The 24,023-nt window shown below is 43.3% G+C and overlaps 1 protein-coding gene across 9 annotated transcripts in view; it reads right to left on the bottom strand.

The window, feature by feature from the left end:
- RIN2 (Ras and Rab interactor 2) overlaps window positions 1-24,023 on the bottom strand; it is a 225,272-nt gene that overhangs the window by 48,604 nt on the left and 152,645 nt on the right. For 6 of the 9 annotated variants that reach the window (XM_045445438.1, XM_045445441.1, XM_045445439.1 and 3 more), the window contains one exon: window positions 17,139-17,239. In XM_045445438.1, coding sequence (XP_045301394.1) covers window positions 17,139-17,239 — 101 coding nt within the window. Of the gene's footprint in view, window positions 1-15,290; window positions 15,418-16,739; window positions 17,101-17,121; window positions 17,240-24,023 lie in introns of those variants that run through there. The other 3 variants (XM_045445445.1, XM_045445443.1, XM_045445442.1) reach the window with 3 other exon arrangements.

Here is a 24,023-nt window from a genome sequence, read left to right as displayed (position 1 = left end):
CCCTCACTCCTTCACAGGCTGCTCCTGAGACCCTGTCTCAATAAATCACAACACAAGAATCTGCATCTCAGGCTCTGTTTTTAGGGAATTCAGTCTGAAACAGAAACTGAAGATATGAATAGAAACTACTGATTCCTAAAACAGATGTCTGCCTGCATGTATCAGGGGTGGGGGTAGGGGTAAGGGGTGGGTGGGGAGGTGGCAAAGAATGAGCGGTTTATAAAAGATAAACCAGTATGATATAATCCAGGAGATTCTCATATGGCATGGTCACGGTGGGATGGCCAGCAAACAAGACCCACCTCCCCTTTTGAGCTTTGTCTTTCTAATCTGCAAGTGGTAAATAACCTCTCCATCACAGTATAGGTATAAAACTGATGCTAACATCAGTAAGTGAAAGATTATTAGGGGACAGAACATTCACAGTCCTAAAATATCACCCCACAGATTACTTATCATGAAGAGGAAAGGTACTCTGACAATAGAGAAATCTGGGAGACACTATCTTTAAAAAAAATTTTTTTTTAACTTTTATTTATTTTTTGAGACACACAGAGAGACAGTGCATGAGCTGGGGAGGGGCAGAGAGAGAGGGAGTCACAGAATCTGATGCAGGCTCCAGGCTCTGAGTTGTTAGCACAGAGCCTGATGCGGGGCTCAAATTCACGGACCACAAGATCATGACCTGAGCCGAAGTCGGACGCTTAACCGACTGAGTCACCCAGGCACCCCTGGGAGACACCATCTTAATCAAGTGATCAGCATGAACACCTCCAACAATGAGACACCTGACATCATGTGCCTCAGATGTGATACTCTGAGAAGGTACAGTACCCCCTGGGTCATCTCCCTGCCCCCAAATGTGTTCAGAATCTACACAAGAGAAAACTATCAGACAAATCCAAAGTCAGGGACTTTCTTCAAAACCACTGGCCTAAACTCCTCAAAATATCAATGTCACAAAAAAAATTTGTTTAAAGACTGTGGGATTATTATAAATAAAAGGAGAATAAAGGGACATGATAACTATTGAGTACACAGAATTGATCACATATGGCATCAATAAAAAACAGCTATAAAGAACAACTGGAGATATTTGAATAAGGGTATATAACAGATAATATTGTATTAATGTCTAATTTCCCGACTGTGGTAATTTTATTTATGTAGGAAAATGTTCTTGCTCTTAAGAGATGCAAACTGCAGAATTTAGGGTCAAAGCATGAAAATTTTGGAAAGTAAGTGTCAAATGGTCAGCACCCCATTCCCCTCCAAAAAAGGGGGGGATATAGAAATAAGGAAATTGTGACAAAATTTCAATAATTGGTGCATTCAGGTGAACAACACTATTCTTGCCTATAATGTTTGAAATTCCTCAAAATAATAGATTAGGGAAAATATCTACCATCTCCCTGGGATTTTGAGTATAAAATTCATGTATTCAACTCTTACTACTATTTCCAAGCATCTAGGCTTGCTTTCACGGGGAGAGAGATCTCAGGTATGGATTCAGTGAGACCCACAGCCACGTGTGAAAATACTGGGCAAACCCCAGAATGCCCCACAAACGTAAGGTGCCTCTGGCGGCAGAGAACTAACTCTGGGAAACTCCTATACTATATCTGCCCTCAATCCAACTGACTGGGACCTCATGGTTCTGAAGCAGCCCAGTGGATATTACACCCACTTGGGAGACAGGACTCTCCAGCACTAGCTACATTGTGGTCACACCCAATTTAAAGCTCTTCTGAGTGTGGGATGAGAGCGCCTTTCTACTTGGCTGTATTCCCTTCATTCCCAGGGCCAAGTGTTAGTAACCTAGACAGGAGCAAGAATAAATGACTCCAGAAAGCACATTCTAATGTAGGACAGGCAGAAAGACACTACGTGTAGTTTTATTAAGTTGCACAGATCTCAGATTCACCTAAGGGAAACCAATAATTTGCAGCAGAATTTCCAAATGATGTCCTTTCCTGTCTCAATCCAGAACTCCAGAGGGTGGCATAACCTATCAATGCAGCTTCTAGTGACCAGGCTCCCAACCACCACATAGGAGGTGTGTTTACTTTGACTTTACGGTCCAGTCTCTTTTCAAGTAAATGACATAGAGAATATATATATATATATATATATATATATATATATATATATATAAGCATTTTTGAATAGCAAAAATGAAGCCTAAAGGGACTAGGTACGAGGCATAACGTTAAGTTATTACTATCAACAAGGTGGTACATTCCATTTGACTAGAGGGTCTCAGCACAGGTGCAGTGTCCTCCTGGATGGCTCTGTCCTCAGGATATGGGGACAAAACAAGTATACACAAAAACCAAAAAGCTGGGGTGCCTGGGTGGCTCAGTTGTTTAAGCATCCGACTTCAGCTCAGGTCATGATCTTACAGTTTGTGAGTTCGAGCCCTGAATCAGGCTCTGTGCTGACAGCTCAGAGCCTGGAGCCTGCTTCGGATTCTGTGTCTCATTGTCTCTCTGCCCCTCCCCAACTTGTGCTCTGTCTCTCAAAGATAAATAAAAATGTAGAAAAAAAAGAAAAGCCAAACCCCCTCTGTGTGCATTGAAAACACACCTTCATTAAGCTAAACAATTATATTTTTGAAATGGACAATTCACATCAACATCTGTTGTAAGCTATCCTTGATTATTTTTTAAAGACAAAAGCGGTTACAATTAAATACTTAAAAATGTGCTATGAGTTTTTCTTTCTAAAGCAGACCGGTAGATCATAATTCAACTAAAAAGGGGATGGCTTTAGTGAATTAACAACTTCTAAAAACATCTCATAGAATCAATGGCAAGTCCTCTAGAATTAAGTAAAGCAGGCAGTGACTCTAATCGAGCAAGGCTCTCATACACCACTTCTTATGGTTCTCTCTGGCTCCCTTCTGCATTTTTGCATGTGTGAGAATGTATGCCTCTGCACAAACACTGTCCCGTCTGCCATGGAATTTGGTACGGGTGAGATCTACCTGTGTGGAAAAGCCACTCTTATATTTTATCTAGGTACTCTGTTTTGCTTCCACTTACAGAATTAATGGGCCCTGTAAACTGGGACATCTGGAGGCATTTAGATGACCAAGTCAGCAGGAGAGGTTGAAGGAAGGACTATCAGGACCTTCTAAAATACAGCTTGGCCTTTGGCTTTTGCCTGCTTCTTCTCTACTCCCCAATTCCTGGACCCAGATTCCACCCCTGGTCTCCCATATCAGGCTTTACAAAGGTATGAGAAGGTGATTCTCTCTTGGCAGGGGACTCACTGCTTGCTTCCATGCCAATCCTGGTCATGCACTTAGAGCTAAGTAACCCACAAGGGCCACCTCAGGTTTGGATCTGAAGTGGTGAGTGGCAGGCTCCATCGAGGTCTTACCTGGATTTCCAGCAAAGTGCTCCCTGATAACTCAAACTTCAGGAAGACTCAATGCTCTTTCTGAAGCCTGAGCTTTGGTGGACCTTCCCAGCTTTTAAGAAAACTAATAGTTTTTCCTTGTTTACATGATGTCTAATAAACAGTCATAGAATGAATCATGACAAGTCGATGGAGTTAATTATAATAACAGGATGCTGATCCCATCAATAAAACACAAGAAAATGAAAATAAACAGCAAAAGCAGAGCCTTGGCTTCCAAAGATGCTTTTGTCCAGGACTTAATTATGGCTTAAGAGTCATACTGCCTGTTTCCCTAACAAAGAGCTGTAATCCTGCTACAAAGCAAAGAACTCAAAAACAAAACAAAACCATACTTGATGGGATAGTGTAGATTAATTCTGATACTTTCTAAATTCTCTATGGCTTATTAAAATTGACAACATTTCCCAAAGAATGTTGGGTATACCAAGGCAGTCCATGGAGGCATAATTTTGAATGCCCAGTTCTTATTTTAATAGCTACATCTATTTAGTGTAGTTCCCAATTATGGCAGAGATATTAAGTTTACTTTCTTCCCCCCAATTCTTCTTATTGTGGTAAAATATACACAGCATAAAATTCACCATCTTAACCATTTTTAAATGTACAGTTCAATGGTGTTATGTAAATCCATATTGTACAACCATCACTACCATCCATCTCCAGAACTCTTTTCCTCTTGCAAAACTGAAATCTATCCCTAGTATAAAGTAACTCCCCTGACCCTGGGAAACCACCATTCTACTTTCTGTCTCTATGATTTTGGCTCCTCTAAGTACCTTACGTAAGTGGAATCATACACTATTTGTCTTTTCATGACTGGCTTACTAAGTTTACTTTTTAAAATATATGTAAAAGATCAGTAAAGTTAAAGAAAAAGTGTTAGGTAAATCAAGAATAGGCAAGATGGTGCAAGAATAAGAGAAAAAAAAAAATGTGGCCACAGCAGGTGGGATATGGGCTGAGACAATATGGACTAAAACATAAGGATATTTCCCCCATATTAATGTTTATACACCTTGCTCTTGGACTCAAGGGAAAATACCATCCCCCAGAAAGCATCTATTTGCCATTACTAGCTCTCTCCTTGCCTGGGATCAAGCTACTCTGGAGTGCCCATTGGACACTGGCTCCAACCCCCATGTCAAAACCAAGGTCACATCCTGTCCCTTCCCCTACATCCTGCAGCTGCAAGTAATCTTTCAGCACACTCAATTCCTTAGCCCACTGTGTATGCATCTCTGGGGCACTTAGCCCATTTGACTCTGCATTATACTTATTTCTCTTACTAGCCTAGCTCTACCCCAGGCAGGCATTGACCTCATGCCTGCTGTACGCATGATGGGGGATTGGGTAGGAGGTCATCTGCAAACAACATGTCTAATCCTTGTGAGTGAGGAAGAGGAAAAGCTCAGTGGGCAACAAGAAACATCATAGACACTGGGGTCTCTCCATTAGCTTCTTTCTGGGTCCTCGATGCGTAACCTCTGATCCAGGCCTTTCCTCAGCCAGGCCCAACAATAGAATCTGGCTGCTCAGCTCCAGTTTAGGAGACAAAAGGTTCTTGTCTCTGTGTTTATCAGGAAATGGGTGGCAAAAATCACCACAGCTACCAAGATCCCTCTGGCCTTTGGCCATCTTAAGGCCTGGGTAAGAAAAGGAAGCAGCCCAAATTCTTCCAGAACAACAAATCCAAAGTGTTAGCAGCTCCTTCCTCACTGCTCATGAATTTCCTTCAGTGGACAGCCCCTCCAACCTCCCACCAGCTGGCAAGGGGTGGGCTTTGGATATAAAAGCCAACACTGAGTTTTAGCTGACACCCACTGATGCAGGGCATTAGTGATACATGCTCCATTCAAGATTCTCAAATACAGAAAGCCTTATCCCAACATGGGGAATGAGATTTAATTCCAACAAAAGAGGTTGACATGTACTAGCTGTTTGAGCACAGCTCAACAGATGGTCCCTGGCAGGTCCTCATGGCTGGAATGTTCTCCATCGACCATTAGGGCCTAGTCCCAACCTGGACTCTGGTGCTTGCCATCCTCTACTTACAGATAGGAAAAAGAAAGGATGAAAAGCTTCTGCTCTTGACATTTCTGTATTGGCCTTTCCGTGTGTATGCTGTCTCTCAAGGGTCCTCCCTTCCTCATTCTGCCCATGTAAAGACTTCAGCCTTAACAAAGCCTCTTCACATGATGTTGCTTCAATGGGCCTCAATGGCAAGAAATGTGCAACCCGGGGCATGGCACTGCCCAAAGGCTCAGGCTTCTAGCTACATGAGGCCAATGCAGGAATCATCTGAAGAATCAAGGATCATGGGGGCACCTGGGTGGCTCAGGTGGTAGAGCATCCGACTCTTGGTTACTGCTTAGATCATGATTTCATGCTCGTGAGATCAAGCCCCACACTCTGAGTGTGGAGCCTGCTTGGGATTCTCTCTCTCCCTCTCTCTCTCTCTGCTCCTCCCTCTGCTTGTGCGCGCGCTCTCTCTCTCTCTCTCTCTCTTTCTCTCTCTCTCAAAATAAATAAATAAACATTAAAAAAGAGTTAAGGACCAGACTGAAGTCAGAGTCCTGCATCTACGTGGTCTTTCTCTTGGAGCATTAGATCCTTGTGTATATATCAAGAGGGAAGCAAATACACCCCAAAAGCCACACCGTGGCCAACATGCCAAGCTTGGTGGGAACTGAATCAAGGGCTTCCTTAATCTTTGGTGAAGAGAAGTGAGGAGTCTGTCATCAATGGTTTCTGAAAATATATTAGTAGAAGAGGCCTCTTATGTGGAGAGACAGAAAAAACAATTGCTTGCACTGAAAAGATCCATCTGATAAAACTTGTTGGCACAGGAACCAATTTCTGTTATACACACAGATACACACACACATATATATATACACACACACACATACATACACACACACACACACACACACACACACACACACATATACACACACACAACCCACATAGAGCAAATGAAAAATTCCCAGAAAAATCTATTTCAAAAATACCTAGTAGTTGATGTCCAATGATATCTTACTTTCAATCATTTGAAATCTAAAACATTTCTTTAGAGTCTGTGAAGCTGAATTAAACCCCTCCTCTGTAATATTTAAATCTGGAGAGAAAGGGAGGTTCAAATTGATTCTGGTTCCACACAGGGCCCTGGCTAATCTCTCAGTTGATAGAAAAATTGCCAGGGGAGCTGAGGAAATTTTACCCACCATTCAAGATGGTAAAAGTATGGGGGAGGCCTGGAGGAAGGGATATCCCTGTAAGGATCACTGTGTGTTTACCTGAGTCCAAGGGGTATTAGAGACTGTCTAGCTTAGCTCCCCACTTGAGGGAAAACACTAGAAACTGATAGAACTGGGTCCAGCTCTCTGAATCATGCCATCTCCCTAAGCATACAAGTTGATATTTTAATTCCTCGAGGCCTCTTTTTGTCCCCTAAAACTCCAAAAGGAAAAAGGCTAATATATTTTGGGTTCTGGGTTTTGTTCCCTCACACGAAGAAGGGCTGCTGCTCTCTGAGCGAGGGGGCCTGAGCTTCCTCAAAAGGATTTCTAAAAGCACATCCACAGAGGATTTTTGTGAAAAACTTCCAGGGCCTTCGGTGATTTTTCCACTCTATCTACTGAGGACTAGGAGGAAAGAATGAACAAGGCAGAAACGGGAACAAAAACACACATCTGCCTCCAGGGAGGAGGAGGGATTGCCATTTTCATAGAGGAGAAAGATCTGGTGACTTCTGTGGCCTACAAACTTCCTGTCATTGAGTCTCCAACTAGAGATGTAAAGGGCAGATATGGAGACAATACTGGCAGGGGCCTTTATTGAGTCCTGTAAAACTAAGAAACAGAAACAAAGAAACTGTTGTCCTGGCTGCTCTTGGAGTTGAAAACAGGAGAAGGAGCCAGGCGGGCTCTAAGTCTTGGCCCACTGACCTTTGACCCTGAGCAGTAGCATGCACGAGTCTTCACAGAAAGGCAAGCATTTCATGGATTTGCTGTTCTTAGTGTTTAAGTGCTTTTGGTTACACTAGTGCTATTTCATGGACTAAATCACAACTGCATTGTGACCAATAAGATATTTTGTGGTCAAATCAACTATTACCAATGTAATAGTGAGGCAAGGTCTGTAAAGGATAAAGCATATCTAACTCTAGAGTATGCCGTTGATAAAATTATGTGCCCAAGGGTACCATGGATTGGGAAGCCAGCCACTAAATTGGAAGGCACTGTCCCTCAACAAAAATGGAACCAATATCTAGGACACACTGTGCATTTTCAGGATGATCAGAAACCCCTTGTAAGTCTGTGAAAATCATGCATGATCTGCCATTTAAATGCACAGAAAAACATTGGAGGGATACATACCAAGGAAAAGAAATACACTAGTCAACAAACAATCAAAACCAGTTCTATCTCTAGGAGTGGGTTCATGGTAATATTTTTATATTTTGCATTGTGTTTTTTTCCGCAACGTACATCAAAAAAATAACTGTTACATGTTTTTTTTTTAAAAAACCTTCCTCAATATAATAGATATCACCAGTCTAAACAGACTAAACAGCTGTTCGGGGAATTTTTGATCTGGAGGCTTAGCTAATTTTTTAAGGTTAATGTGGGAGCTCATCTTTCCTAAAACCACATCCTATCTGGAGTTACCTGCTTCCTCCTTCAGGTCCTGGAATATCTAGTATACTCCACTATTATATTCTCATTCCATTATATGATACTCGTTTATAATTCGTGCTCCTTGCAGGCTCTACTGTCCAGGTATTTCAAATAAATAAATTATTTCAATAATAAATTTCAAGAAATTGTCTTGAAGTTGGACTTAATTGTTGCTACACCGATAACAGTACAAGTAAAGAGTTGGTCAATCCTCATAGAATTCCTTGAAACCATATTCCAAAGACCTGGAAGTGGCTTCAAATCAAGAAACAGTTTAAGGGATTAGCAGAGGAAATGAATCAAGCTAGTCATAGCAGAATGTCTTCAATGGGCGTGATAGGAAAATGTCTTACTGCAAAAACTGTTATCACTATGTGATCTCCTCTAACCATGAACAAAGCCATGGGCCCAAAGCACTCCACCTGGCCTGCCTCCACTGAAGGAAAGAGTAGCTATGTCTATGGTATCACTTGGGAGTTTCAGATGAAAGGATTCTTGATTTTCAGAATGCAATCTAAACTCAAGTCAAAGAGCTTCTCTTTCCTATCTCCCATCAGATATTCTTAATGCTTATTTATTTTTAAGAGAGAGACTGAGCGCGAGTGGGGGAGGGGCAGAGAGAGAGGGACGCACCGAATCCGAAGCAGGCTCCGGGCTCTGAGCTGTCAACACAGAGCCCAACATAGGGCTTGAACTCACAAACCATGAGATCATGACCTGAGCCAAAGTTAGATGCTCAACTGACTGAGCCACCTAGGCACCTCTGCCATCAGATATTCTTTAAGAATGTGAAAGGTAGGGGCACCTGGGTAGATCAGTCAGGTAAGCATCTGACTGATGCTTGATTTCTGGTCAGGTCAGTTCATGAGATGGAGACACATGTCAGGCTCCATACTGACAGTGCAGAACCTGCTTGGGATTCTCTCTCCTTCTCTCTTTGACCCTCCCCGGCTTGTGCACATGTGTACATGCATACTCTCTCAAAAAAAAAAAAACATTAAAAAAGAAAAGAATGTGAAAGGTAGGCACTGAAATAGCCAAGAGTTAATGGAAATGTGTGTTTACAATCCTTAGAAATAGATAATGTGTGAGAAGAAACCGTAAACTTTTAAAAAATATTTATGTATGTAAGTATGTATGTTTGTAATCTCTACACCCAACATGGGACTCAAACTCATGACCTCAAGATCAAGATTCACACGTTCTTCAGACTAAGCCAGCCAGGCAACCCAAAGAATTTGATAACACCAAACACTCTTTTCATGGTACCTAAGATACCATAAGATATACCCAATATTCTGTAGCCAAAGATTATTGTGAGCTTCCCATGTTCTGCTGAACCAGACAGGAGCTCACGGGAAAGGAGGAAAACCAACCTTTGTGACATATGTGTTCTAGAAGAGTGGCCTGTTCTCAGATGCTGTGGAACCTAAAGATGAGCCCCCAACCCTGAACTAATGGCCTATGGTACAAGGAGCATTCTAATATGGCAAAGGAGGAAATATTTATTTTGCTGGATAACAGTGCCTATGACACAGACACTGTGTGAGAAGACAAAATACAAACTGATTTCTGCATCCGATGACTTAACCTTTTTTCCTGACAACCTTGTGAATACACTCTCTGACATCTTCAGAAGAAAGCGGGTATAAATTAACGAAGAATGATCACTTTGTATCTGACTTTTCAAGAGGAAAAGATGGAAAGGAATTATATGGACTGATATCAAATTCCATGTCTGAATTCACTGTAGTTGAAAACATATATTTAAAAAGAAAAGAAAAGAATGTACATTTTTTTAAAATATGGAAAGTTGCATTGGATGCAGATGTAAGAATTAAAACTCCAAGTATAGTATAGCTGTATTAGATTTATGCACATACATTTTTAGTTTTATGATGCAGCAGCTAGTGGTCTTGACCAAAACAATTCATGAGATGCTGAATATATCTACATGTAGGTACTGAACAAAGTAAAGCATAAAGCAAAAGAATCCAAGACACAGGGAGAAATTCATTGGCAGTTTTTTCTGCTACAGGTTTGTGATCTAAGATTATATGCAAAAATATAAATAATAAAAGGTACGTACATATTTACACTTTTCTCATAATTTCTGGATGGTCTTCTGTTTTTATCTCCTTCCCCCAAATAATCCTTTCCATAGATATCATCCAATGAACTCACTGTGGGCTCAGAATGCCCCATGACTTTACCCTTGAGCTTAAACCTGTAAGAATTATAAAATGATGCCCTGCTAAAACTAAGGAGTTCCCATTCCTGACTCCCACAGAATTAACATCAGTACTTGAGTCACGGCAGACAGGTATCCTTACCTGTCTTCATCCATCATGTTTCCAAAAGCTCTAAATCCACACACCCATCCAAATGGCTAAAATAAAAAAGCACTCAATACCAAGTGTAGACCAGGAGAATAGAGAACTCAGAAATCTCATATACTGTTGGTGGAAGTGTGAATGGATAGGAGGACTGGAAAATTTGGGGGCACCACTTACTGGTTTTGAATTATTTAACCATCCTACAACCCAACAATTCCCCTCCTATATTCCTAACTGAGGCATGTCCTCAAAAAACATGCACAAGAATGTATAGCAGCATTATTCAAAATAGCCCCAAACTGGAAACAACTCAAATATCCATCAACAGTAGAACTGATAAGCCAATTGTGTTGGGTTCGTGCAATGGAATACTATACAAATGTCGAACGAAGAAGTCAGGGTTAAAAGAGCATATGCTGTATGATTCCAGTTATATGAATTTCAAAAACAGGCAAAGCTAATCTATGGCAACAGAAGTCAAGAGAGTAGTTATCCTCAGGGTGCACAGCACTTCGGGGGTGCTGAGAATGTTCTGTTTCTTGATCTGGGTGCTCCTATGTAGTATGTTTACCACTGAAAATTCATCTAGCTGTGTTCTTATTTCTTTTTCTTAATCATGTTTTATTTCAGTGGAAAGGTTTTTTGATAAAGCAGCACTGAGTGAAAATGGGTTGCTCCGGATGGCCACAGAGCAGCTAGCTATGGTCACCGTTGTCAGGGGAGTTAATGCAGTGAAACATTGGGCATGTCTTCCCCACCCTGTAAGCCACCGAGCTTCTCTTCTGAGCTCGTGTTCTAACATTGGTCAAGTGGAAAAAGTGAAGGGTTGTACCAGGGACTGGCAGTCTGAGCTTCTTTTGGTTTTGGTATCAATGCCACTGCATAGCGCTGGGAAACTCAGAACTTCCTGGGGCACTTAGCCCCTTCCAGAAGAAGTCAGTGGAGGTGACCAACTGCTACACTACAATATTGGGCAGAGCTGGCCAAGAAATTTTTGAGTTCTGTGTGTTTGGTTCTGGGGTGGGGTGGGGTTGGGGGTAGAGTTTCAAGACCCAGTGATCCCCAGTGATCCATTTAGTCTGGAGTGTACCTGCAAGGTGACAATAGGAGTGAGGGAGGGAAAGGAGAGGAAGAGAGAAAACAAAGGCAACAACTGCCTTCAATGACCTGGTCCAGCCAGAACCCTCAGTATCCTGCAAAGCCAGCCTGAGCCTCATCTCATAAAGTTGCTTTGTTTGATCCCTTTATTCTACTTGAAGACAAAGGAAACTTTAGAGACTTATCTTAGCCTAGAGGTGATGGGTCCAGATGGCAATGAGGGTGGAGCACTGGCCTACATCAGGCCTGATGTACTTGCCCCCAACTGAAAATGGACTGTGAACTCATAGGGAAGGGAGAGGAAAGTACAAGGCTTTCATTTCCCCACACTCTGGTCTCTGGGCAATGAAGTGGAGAAAAAGAGGAAATAAGAAATAGCATTTAGAGAGTGCAGGAACAAGAAATCCTTGATCTCTTTCCTGGCTTCCTAGCTTCTTTTTTGGTAAAAAGCTAGCAGAGGGCACACAGTTGATTTAATCAGATGCTCCTCTACTGGCAGACATTTACAACAGCCCATAACCCAGATATGATGGAGGAAGCATGGCTGGCACATAGTGGGAAGGTGCCCTGGTCCCTCTTCTTTGCTAGGGAGCAAGCTTAAGGCTCATCACACATTTTCAACTTCGTATTTTTTTATGCACCATCTGGGGTCCGCTAACTGCTTTACAGGGTAATGTCTTGTTTCTGCAAGAGGCTTCTGATACTTTAATACCTATAGAATATCCAAAGGGCTGGCATTTTTCATTCATTCATTCAAATGTTTACTGAGTGTATGCTACATGCCAGACACTATTCTAGGGCACTGAAAAAAAAAAAACAAAAAACAAAACAACAACAATGAACACAGACCAAACCTCTGCTCTCAATGAGCTTCCCTCCTCATACTGGGAGGCACAATTTAAGCAAGTGGACATATATGTCAAATCTGTACAAGTACTATGAAAAAAAAAATAAAGTCAGCTAAGGTGACAGAAGAAATGAGGGTCCAAAGGTGAATGCTTCCTGGAGGAAGGGCATTCCAGACAGACGGAATAGTAAGTGCAAAGGCCAAGAGGTAGGAACCTTCTAGGCAAGGAGCTGGTGGGTCTGGAGCAGAGGGATGAAGAGGGCAGAGGTCGTAAGAGAAGACAGTGAGGGGATGTGAGGAGTCAGAGCCTGGAGCATCTCAAAAGACATGGCGATGATTTTCGTTTTAAATGAAAAATACTGGGGGCACCTGCGTGGCTCAGTCGGTTAAGCATCAGACTCTTGGTTTTGGCTTAGGCCGTGATCTCATGGTTTGTGACTTCGAGTCCCACATTGGGCTCTGCACTGAGCAGAGCCTGCTTGGGATTCTCTCTCTCATCCCTCTCTCTCTGCCCCTCCTGCATGCTCTTTTTCTCTTTCAAAAATAAATAAATAAACTTTAAATGAAAAATACTGAAGGGCTTTGAACAGAAGTGACATGACTTGGATCTAGGTTGACAAAAGTCAGATCCTTCTCTATGCTGCTTAGAAAACAGCCCAGGGAAGGCAGGACAGGTAAAAGCCGAGGCACCGGGAAGGTGTGTCCTGCAGCGGTGCTAAGAACAAGTAGTCCGATTGGGATTCTTACAGGTAGGGCTGACAGGGTTTGGAGACGGATGGGAGCACAGAGATAAGAGACGGACAGGCATGAGGGATGGCTGTGAGGCCCAAGCACCTGCAGGCATGGTCACTGGGATGGGGGAGACCAGGGAGGAAGCAGATTTATGAAAGGAAACCAAGGGCTCAGTGTTGGTCTTTGTGAGTCTGAGATGCCAGAAGTTGGGCTGAATGGACAGCTGGATGCAAATATCTGGATTTAAAAGAAGACCAATCTAGGGATCTAGGCTGGGAATCATCAGTATATGCAGGGCATCAAAGCTACAAAACTGAATGGGATTAACTATGAAATTACACTAGAGATCTCTTTTTAATAAATAAACAAAATATTGTGTTCACCTGCTGCCGACATGGTACAAAGTCCTTTTACAGCTATTAACTCACTAAATCTTTCCAGCCACCCTGAAGTCAATCTCTATTATTATCCTCATTTCACTGATGTGCACACCAAGGCACAGTGACTTTTTTTAAAAAATATTTTTAATGTTTATTCTTGTGAGAGAGAGAGAGACAGAGACAGAGAGAGAGAGAGAGACAGAGCATGAACAGGGGAGGGGCAGAGAGAGAGGGAGACACAGAATCCAAAGCAGGCTCCAGGCTCTGAGCTGTCAGCGGAGCCCGATGTAGGGCTTGAACTCATGAACCATGAGATCATGACCTGAGCTGAAGTCAGACACTTAACTGACTGAGCCACCCAGGTGCTCCAAGGTGCAGAGACTTTTAAGCATCTTGCTCAAGGTTAGTGGGAATGAGCAGGGGGTGGGGAGGAGAAGAGAGGCTGAAGGCTTCAGCTCTGGGTGCTCTGGAGTTAGGAGGTGAGGGAGATGAGGAGAAACCAGCTAGGCGACCAGAAGCAGCAGCAGGCAAGATAAGAGGAAACGAGGGAGTATGGTGTCCCCAAAGCCAAGCTAAGCAAGTGTCCCTGGAAGGGAAGATAGATCAACCATGTCAGATGATGCTGATAGGTCAGGAGGTGAGAACATACCACTGGATAGGAAAATGACATCTTTACTTTCACTAACCTGGTTTTGAAATTAACCTCCTCCCATTTCGAATGCAGGCAACAAATGCCAGTGGTTCCCACAGTAGCTGAGACTCTGTCATCAACAGAAACCCCGAAACATTTTCATTGCTGGTACCTAAGCACTATTTCTGCTTATCTTGGCTTCTAGATGAAAGTAGTTCCTAGACCTTGCTATTTATTTTTATTTATTTTTTTCATGTTTATTTATTTTTAAGAGAGAGAGAGAGAGACATAAAACGAGCAGGGGAGCGGCAGAGAGAGAGGGAGACACAGAATCCGAAGCAGGCTCCAGGCTCTGAGCTGTCAGCATAGAGGTCAACATGGGGCTCGAACCCGTGAGCCGTGAGATCATGATCTGAGCTGGAGTCAGATGCTTAACTGACTGAGCCACCCAGGTGCCCAATAGACCTTGTTATTTAATGTGTTAATAAAGAAGTACCTGTGCTATGAAAGCATGCATTTTAAGAATTCTGATCATTCTACTGTGATAGAATTGTTTTCCCTATGTCATCCTACATATTTTATTTTATTTTGTGCATTTAAAATATGATTCTGAGAAGGGGATCCATGACACACAAAAACGTTAAAGATTTCAAGCTCACTTCAATATTAACCACAAAGGAGCAACCAAAAGCCAACACAAGTAGAGGAACAGCATTCCTCACCTAGCGCACCAGCTTGGCACTTAACCCGCCATCCAACAAACTAAGAGACCATAGACACTTCATGGTGATTGTGGCTGGGGTAGATGAGGCTATTATCACAGCTCACACTCACCGAGGATGCCACAGAGGAAGGTGACTTCAGTACATCTGTGTAGCCACTGGGATGTGCCCAGTCAAGGCCCCTGGGGTGGGGGGTGATGCTTCTTCTCTCTACAGGGTTTTCACTTGAGGTAAGGTCCTTTTTGCCCTACCTCTCTGATATCTGGCCACCTTAACATCATCGGGAAAAATAGAGGAACTAACAGCAAAGTCACCACTCCACACTTCTACAAAATCTGGGAAAGACCCCAGTGCAGAAGCCACAGCCTCATTAGTCTGGCTTTTTTCCAGATCACACAGGTCACACGTTAGTAGAATGAGGGCCATACTGGAGCTTTACCTCGTAGGGTAGTTAAGAGATTCAATGAGCCGGCAGCTGTGACGCACTTACAACAGTGGCTGGCACATGGTAAACACCGTAGGCATTGTTCACCAAAGACAATCTTGCCTTTTCTCTTTCTTTCTCACTAAAAAAAGCACCAATAATAAAATGCCTCTGAAATTTCACAAATTCAGTGTTAACCAACACAGCATTCAAGAGTAAGTGACATTAACTTGTAAAATATAGCTTTTGTGGAATGCTTACAGTCATTCTCAAACTTGAAAAGAAAAACATAGAGATGTTAAAGAGTAAATGGCAGCCCAGCTCTCCCACCTACTGCAGTCAGACATCAAGATTCTGATGGCACCTGACATACTATCATGTCTTCTAGCTAACCTAACATCCCTGTGCCTTACACACACGGAGGGCTGGTTTCTGCCGTTGGTGTCTGTCATCTGCAGAGTTTGGGACTATCTTGCAGTACTGCGTTTCCTGGATGTAGGACAAGTCAGCTCCTCAACCTCTCTTCTTTGCCTTTCTGTCACCAACCTGGACTTCCAATTTAATTTTTGCTCAATAATGCAAAGGGTAAAGAGAAATCCCTGGCTAAAGTTCCACAGAGTTTGGCACTATTCTGACTGTGAGGTGGAGAGTTTAATTAAAAATCACTGTGTATTTGTTTAGTTTATGGGGGAAAAAATTAGCCACCAAGGTCAAGGGAAATCATGGAATGCCAGGGTGCTGCGCAAGTAGCTTGGGCAAGTAGCTGTGGTCTACTCCCCACATTTTGTAGAGAAGGAAAGGGAATGGAGGGCATGTAGCATTTCCACAGCTATGAGGGAATACAGTTCCTCCAGAGACACAGGAGAGTTAAAGCACCCCTTCCAGCTGCAAAGTGCCTCTTTGCAAATTGCCTACTCTCCCTGCAGTCTATGGCAGGGAACAAGTTGGGCTGGTTTGAAACTTGCCTGGGCAACCAGCACCACCTGGTTCGCCTGCTGTTGCAGGATTCCTGCCTGTCTCATGACTTGTAAGTAAAGCCTACCCCGGGGAATCTCACCCCTACACTACACCAGGCTGCCTCAACCCATTTCCTGGGAAAGAGGGGAAACCTATTAGTCTGGGCTCCAAGGCACCAAGTGTCTGTGTCATTTTGTAGTGACTATATTCTGTTACCTTTGCTAGCAATGAATGACAGCATCCAAGAGCTAAGATGAGGTTTTAGTGACCTCCTCCAACCTGCCACTGCAACCCTGGCCTCTGTACTCCCATTCTCCTGATAAAGACCATTCCCTTACAAATTACTCAGATCAGGTGCGATACGTGCACAACACATCACAATTAACCAGCATAGCAAAATGCCCCCCCTTTCCTTAATCATTTACAACCACATCCGCACTACAGTATACTGGGTCACATTTTAGGTTAATAGCTATGACAAGTGCTAGGTTTTTTTTTTTTTCTGACCTGAGAACGCAAAACGAGTCCATCCTCTTTAGGGCTCCCCTTTAAACCTTCTGGAGACTGACACCGGCTACACTGAATTCTATTTTGCACGCGGAGGATCCTGCTGCGTTATTGTTTCCATCACTGTGAGTAGGTGGGTAGGGCAGCTAGAACTTTAGGTTTCCGGGTTCTGGTGCCAGCAGGCATTGAGAGGTTGTAAAGTTCAAGTGCCTTCGAAGTGATTAAAATAAACACACAAGTGGTTCCTAGGCCACTCCCACCTCCTACAGAGAGCTTCATCTGGAGAGGCCACCACACTCCCAGTTCCCAAACTTCTGACGAGCCGAGATGGCAGTCCTCCTAGCCGCTAGGGTTCGCTTAGCCCCCATCTGATGCCCGGCACCTGATCATCTTGGTCACCTGTGGGCTTCGCTGGGTTCCAGGCCATTTTCCAGGCTGACATCTGTCTGCACCATCTCCTGTTTCAGTTCTCCGATCTCCGAGGCGATTGTGTCAATGAGCTATTCAAAGACAAAAATAGTGTGACGTCAACAGTGGAAGAGGCGTGCCCAGAGCCAGAGGAGCCTCTGCCACTTCAATAGCACAGAGACCACCTTTTTTTTTTTTTTTTTTTTTAATCCTGGCTGTGTGAATTTCCTCTAGCCAGAGGAAAAAAATAAAGAGGGTGGGAGCAGATTTTTCTAAAATAAAAAAAAGAGGAAGAACTTAGGTTTCGGTACAGCCCTAAGAAAAAGGATATGACACCCAGTTTGGTTTCTCAACATGAATACAAAAAGGAATAAACAAATCCTGTAAAACCAGGCTTCCACATTCATTTTGTCAAAGTCAAAACTCAAGAGGAATTCCCTGCATTAAAATTTATAGAATCACGGTTCTGATTACAGAAATAAGCATATTTAAAGGACCTGTATAGTTTGTAATCAATTTCCAGACCTTAAGTTTACACTCATCCTATTCTTTGCTTTTTATTTATTCTTTTTAATAAAGTAGACTGGGAAAAAGGAAGGGAGAGAGTTGCATGGAAAGTGCAGCGGGGGATTGGAGAGGGAAAAGTACCTTCTTCTTGCAGAAGGCTTGTGCGGGCTTAGATCCTCTACCCATACACCTGGGAAGAGGCTCCAGCTGAACCTGAAGGCTGGTCTAAACTCTTGAGGCCACCTAATCAGTTATCTAACAGAATCCTTCCTGGTGCTAACTAGGCATTATATGTGTAGAGCAGCTGTTCTCACTTATTTTTAAAAATATATAGTTGTTTTTTTATATAAACATTATTTATGTCATAATATAATAGATTTATCCTGGTTTTGAAATAAGTATTTTAAAAATGTCTCCATTTTAACTCCTAATACAGCAAGTATCTGTACATATAATCCACATGAACACTAGTTCTTTGGGGTTCTCCATAATTTTTAATAGTATAAAGGGATCTAAGGACTAAAAAGTTTGACAATTGCTGTTATAGCCAAAGACAGGTATTGTCTTGCCTCAAGCAGTTTTTATCCCACCCAGACTCTGGGAGAAACTTCTTTTGAGTTTATAGGCTGTTCTAAAATGTTGACCTCATCTGTTCATTCATTAATTCAACAAACTTTTATGGGCACCCACTTCATGCCAGGTTATACAAGCACAGAATAAGGTTGGCAGTTCTGATGGAGATGATACTCTGGTGGAGCACAGACCACAGCCCTGAGCACTGAGAAGTTCCAGGATGAAAATGGAACAGGGTGATGCCATAGGGGGCAGCTAAGTGGCCACTACTCTAGCTAGGGTGGGATGGTGAGGGTAGATCTTGAGGAAGTGATGGAGACCTGAATGAGATGGGAACCATGAAAAGATCATGGGAAGACCCCTCCATACAAAGAAAGTCCCAGAGGCTTGTGGCATGTGGCATGTGGGGAGGCATGTGGCAGAGAGGCAGGCAGGGACCAGGTCTACTGGCATTCTAGATCATGTATCCATAAATTTGAGATTTCTACACTAAGAACCATCAAAGGGCTTTAGGATGGAAAGACATTTTCTTTGTTTTATGTTCTAAAAAGATCACTTTGGCTGCTGGCTAAAGATGGTTTGTAAGGACAAGAGGAGAAGCAGCAAGACCAGTTTTGAGGCAACTACAGTGATCCAGGCAAGAGTGGTCCAGCTGGCTTACAGCAAGGTGCTAGCAGTGGAATTAGAAACAAGGTGGGTGGGGGGGAACAATTTAATACAGCAATTGATAGAAGTTGACGGACTCAATGTAGGAGGGGTAAGAAGAGAAGAATCAAGGACAACTCCTATGTTTTTGGCTTGAAGAATCAGACAGATGGCAGTGCCCTTGACTGACATGGGGAAGGGTTAGGTTTGAGGAAAAAATCGAGTTGGATATTGGGTAGGTTAAGCCTTATTTGATTTTCTTATTGGCCATCAACAAATTTGGTAAGTGGCTTTTGACTGTCAGTATGGAGAGATTTACACATTTGGAAGTCATTGGCATATGTGTTAGCATTCTAAAGCCCTGTGACAGGGAGAGATTACCTGAGGGGAAAGTGGAGATAGAGAAGGGGTCCCTGCAAATAGGGACACTCTGTATACTCCCAGTATCTGGTGGTCAGAAGAAGGGAGCCAGCCAGGTCCTCCATGCTTGATCCATCCCTATTGTGTGTTCTGGGATGCAAGCGGTAGGTGAACATTCTAGAAGCACTGGGGACTTGGGAGAGAAAATGACTAGGAGATCCCTTTTACACATATCCCAGTGGCAAAAATTTAAAAGTCTGACAATCCCGGAGCACCTGGGTGGCTCAGTCTGTTAAGTTTCTGAATTCAGCTCAGGTCATGATCTCATGGTTCGTGGGTTCAAGCCCCACATTGGGCTCTGTGCTGACAGCTCAGAGCTTGGAGCCCACTTCAGATTCTGCCTCTCTGTCTCTCTCTCTCTCTCTCTCTCTCTGCCCTTCCCCCACTCACATTCTGTCTTTCTCTCAAAAATAAGTAAACATTAAAATAAATAAATAAATACAAGTCTGACAATCCCAAATATTTGAGAATGTGGGAAAACAGTAATTCCCCAAATGCTGCTAGAGGAGTGGGATTTGTAGAGCCACTTTGAAGAGCAATTTGGGAATGTCTGGTAGAGTCAAAGACACCCAGATTCCTAGGTATGTGCTCTAGAGAAATTCATGCCCATGGGTGCAAGGAGACCTTTATAAAAATATTTGCTGCATCATTATTTGTAAGAATACCAAATTACAAGGACTTAAATGTCCATTAATAAGAGAATGGGTAGAATGAGGTATAGAATACTACATAGCAGTTAACGTTAATGAACCAGAGTTATCAGTATTAACACATATACAAACACAAATGCTCAAATTTTTTTGTAAAAGCAAGAAAAAAAAGTTGAAAAGGGTTATATCCACTATAAAAAGTTTAAAACCATTCAAAACTGTACTATACTATAGTGTTTATAAATACACACATAGATAGACTACTCCAATGTGTAATATGGGGGTTATAATCTTAATCCAGGATAGTGGTCACCTCTGGAAGAGAAATGGATGGAGATGTTCACAGGTCAGGGTTTCAACCATCTGTGAGATTTTCTTTCTTTCCTTCCCCCCCATCCCCCACCCAGAGAGAGTAAGCGGGGGAAGGGGGCAGAGGGAGAGAGGGAATCTTAATCAGGCTCCATGCTCAGCTTGGAACCAGATGCAGGGCTGGATCCCACAACCCTGGGATCATGACCTGAGCCAAAATCAAGAGGCAGATGCTCAACCCATGAGCCACCCAGGTGCCCCGAGATTTTATTCCTTAAAATGAAATGGCAAAATGGTAAGATTGACAGAGCTGAATGATATGTGTTTAGCAGGATGTGTGATTTTCAGTATGTTTATTCATAATCAAAATTATTAGGAAAATAAAAAGGGTGGATGTGTATGAAAATGGAGGGAGATGGAAGATCAGAGAAGGTGGGAGTGAGTGGGGTGATGAAGGCAGTCTGAGTGTCTGTCCTGAAGCTCCTCAATCTGGGCTGGGTCAGTGTCCCATTCTGGGCCATGGCTATGGTCCTGGACAAGAGAGTCACACACAGGAGGGTCACCCACAGTCTCAGGCAAACCTAGGAGACAGAATTCCCATCCCTAGCAAAGAGGCAGGTCACTAGGCACAACCACTGTCTCCACCCTCAGTCACCTTCACAGCCACCATATTAATTTGAATGTAAAAATAGCCTTCCCCAGGAGAAGCCCTTGATCTTCTCCAACCAGATTGTTCCTCCTGATACTGGTCTTGCTGACACCTTTGGTAGCATCTCCAGACCTCCACATGCCACACTTGTTTCCTTCTCTGTCCCTGACCAAACACAAAGAACCTAGAATTTGTGGTTCTCAGTTACTAGCACTCAGATTTATCTGTAATGCAGAAGTGCAGTGACCCTAAGACACAAAGGTGGACAAGGCCATAGGGTGCACTTGGCTGGGTGGCTATGGTACCCTTCCCAGCTGCATGAGGGTTTTCTCAGCCTCCACCTCTCCCCTCACCCTCCTTTCTGCCCTAGCTCATGCATCTGATGTCACAGGGGGTTGTACCTGACAAAGGGACCAGAGTTTAGCATTCCAGAGTCAAGCCTGACTCATTGAATGATCTATTTTTACACCCACCACACCCCTCCCCCAGCCAAAGTCATCCCCATTCATCTGCTCCTCCCTGAGGTCTGTCCTGGTGTCAATGATTGGATTTGAGAGCTTCCCCACATTGTTCCCAGATACGTGTGTGTGTGCGTGTGTGTGTGTGTGTGTGTGTGTGTGTGTGTGTGTGTGTGTTTAATTCCTGTAGATGTTTGATCTTATCTCATCTCTTCCCAATTTAATTCTTTGAGGACAAACACAGATAACCTGCCACCCACTAAAGGGGGGCAGTTTTCAGCTAACCTTTCCCAGGTTACAGGCAATAGCAGTTTCAGCTTAAGTGCTTTATCAAAGTTGGTGTTGCTAATCAAAATTTCTGCATATCCACTTATGCAACCCAAGACCCCACCACATTTCTGTAACTGTCCAGAATTCCTACAAGACGGGGAAGGGGCTACTTAAGCATCTGCCAAGCAAGCACTGCTCTTCACAACCCTATTTGTCTGCCCAGGATGTGTGTGGATACCCGGGAAGGTGGCCACAGAGCCAAGTGGCTACTATTCAGTGCAGTCAGAGAGGAAGACAGGACACTAGGTTCCAGGGCACGAAGCTAGGGAGACAGTGGTTCTACCAAAAATACAGCATCTGTCTCATTTCTAGAAAGCTTCAAGTTGTGAGGAAGGACCCAAACCCAAGAGACAGACACCAAAAAGCACTGGGCATCACAGAGTCTAACCAGATAAAGCCAGGGCATTGCCTGTGTTTGTTATCTACCGCAGGGAAAAAGAAAGGGTGGTGTGCCTACCTTCCCATACAGGGAGAGAGGGGGCTGCTGTAAAAGACAGAAGAGAGGAAGTCAAGCCAGGGCTTCTGTCTCTGGGTTCCTCCCTCATTCTACTCAGAACCCAAGGTACTCATATCTTCACACATGAACATTCATGCATAACAAAGCACAGAAAGCCTGAACTGTTCACCTGGGTGATTTTCATGCTAACTGGCATTCAGGCCAAGGAGAAGAATTCAGGAAGGTCCAGGTTCTTTCCCTATGAGATCATACCCAGGGCTCTGCCGGGACTAGGCTGGGCCTGTAGCACTCCAGTTTAGAGCAGGAGCCTACACTAATTTGTACCATTCTGTAATCACTCTGGTAATCTCTCCGCAGGTGGGGACCTCATTTGAGAAGGCACACTTCAAGCAGCAGCTCTGTCCAGTTTCAAGGATGTCTAGTTGTGACAACTACCCGGTAATCTGGCAGCATGGACCAGTGGTAAGTGCACCAGCTTTGGGCTCAGAAAGACCTGCCTTCAAATCCCATACTGCCCCCCTGTTGGTTATGTCCTGAACCTGTCTGAGCACACAGTTGGATCCCTGATGCTAAAGGCTTGTGCTACTGAGGGGAAGCTCTCTTGGAGGGTTAAAAACAGACAATGAGATTAAAACATTGCAACAAGCATCTAAATGCTTCCCATTTCTCGTCCTATTTAAATTCTCTCTTTTTATTAACTGTGAGCATTACCATGAAGCAGAGTGATACTAAAAAACACTTCAAATAGGCATATACACCTCCTGGCCTGGAAAGAGGCCATTTCATTACCAGAGGCAGACCTGGATCTACAAAAGAACAGTGTTTGTGGAGTCCAATCTTCCTTTGACGGCTGCCCAGAAGTCTCTAATCTCAAGATCTGCCCACTAGACGCCTATTTTCCCCAACTGGGGACAGAAGTCTTGATGCCATCCTTGCTCACACATGGGAGGCTGAGGGTGGGGGGAGGGAAAAGGGAGGGACTCCAAATCTTGTGTTCTTTCTTTTAGGGTTAGATAAAAGGAGAAAAAAAATCTGTTGAAGGCCAAGTGGAATTAAAAGGAGAAAGTGTTTATAAAGCAAGTTCTGATACAGCGCTCTTCAAATGGCAAGTAGAACTCAGGAATGTTATCGTGGTTTGAAAAGGGATGTGTTACTGATATGGTGAAGACTTGAAACCTAGGGTGTGGGAAAAGTCAAGTGTTTAGCTCTCAGCTATGGAATTTCTATTCGCCCAGTGCATCAACTTGGCCTTGGGGTGTGATGGGCCTTTACAGTCCCATCAGCCTTGTGGGATGAGACCTACCTCCAGGTCATGAAAAACCACATGACCCAAATAATCTTTCTCCTGTCTGTTTCTGCCAAGCTGGGGGAGCCTCATGGTCTGGTGGGTACATCCCATGTTGGGGCTCTTTTAGAGTAGTCTGGGGGTACCTGAGTGGCTCAGCCGGTTGAGCGTCAGACTTTGGCTCAGGTCATGATCTCACAGTTCATGAGTTCAAGCCCTGCATCGGGCTCTGTGTTGACAGCTCAGAGCCTGAAGGCTGCTTTGGATTCTGTGTCTCCATCTCTCTCTGCCCTGTCCCTGCTCATGCTCTCTCTCTCTCAAAAGTAAATAAACATTAAAGAAAAAATTAAAAAATAAGAAATAAATAAAGTAGTCTGGAAATGGGTTCCTTATCAGCTTTCAGATGATCTTTGCCCCCAGGATCTGTCACTGTGGAAACAAACAAAATAATGAAGGGTTCTTCCTTCCATTTGCAGAGAAGTATCTAGAAAATGATGATGGAGCATCTCAAAACCCTGTCCTTTGTTTGTTTGTTTGTTTGTTTTTGTTTTCTAAACTTTATGTGTTACATCTCTCAAGGGTGTTTGCATTTA

This window comes from Leopardus geoffroyi, chromosome A3, assembly GCF_018350155.1.
Source record: "Leopardus geoffroyi isolate Oge1 chromosome A3, O.geoffroyi_Oge1_pat1.0, whole genome shotgun sequence".
Lineage (NCBI taxonomy): Eukaryota > Metazoa > Chordata > Mammalia > Carnivora > Felidae > Leopardus > Leopardus geoffroyi.
The sequence above is the reverse complement of the archived record's forward strand: the minus strand, read 5'-3'. Positions and strand labels throughout refer to the sequence as shown.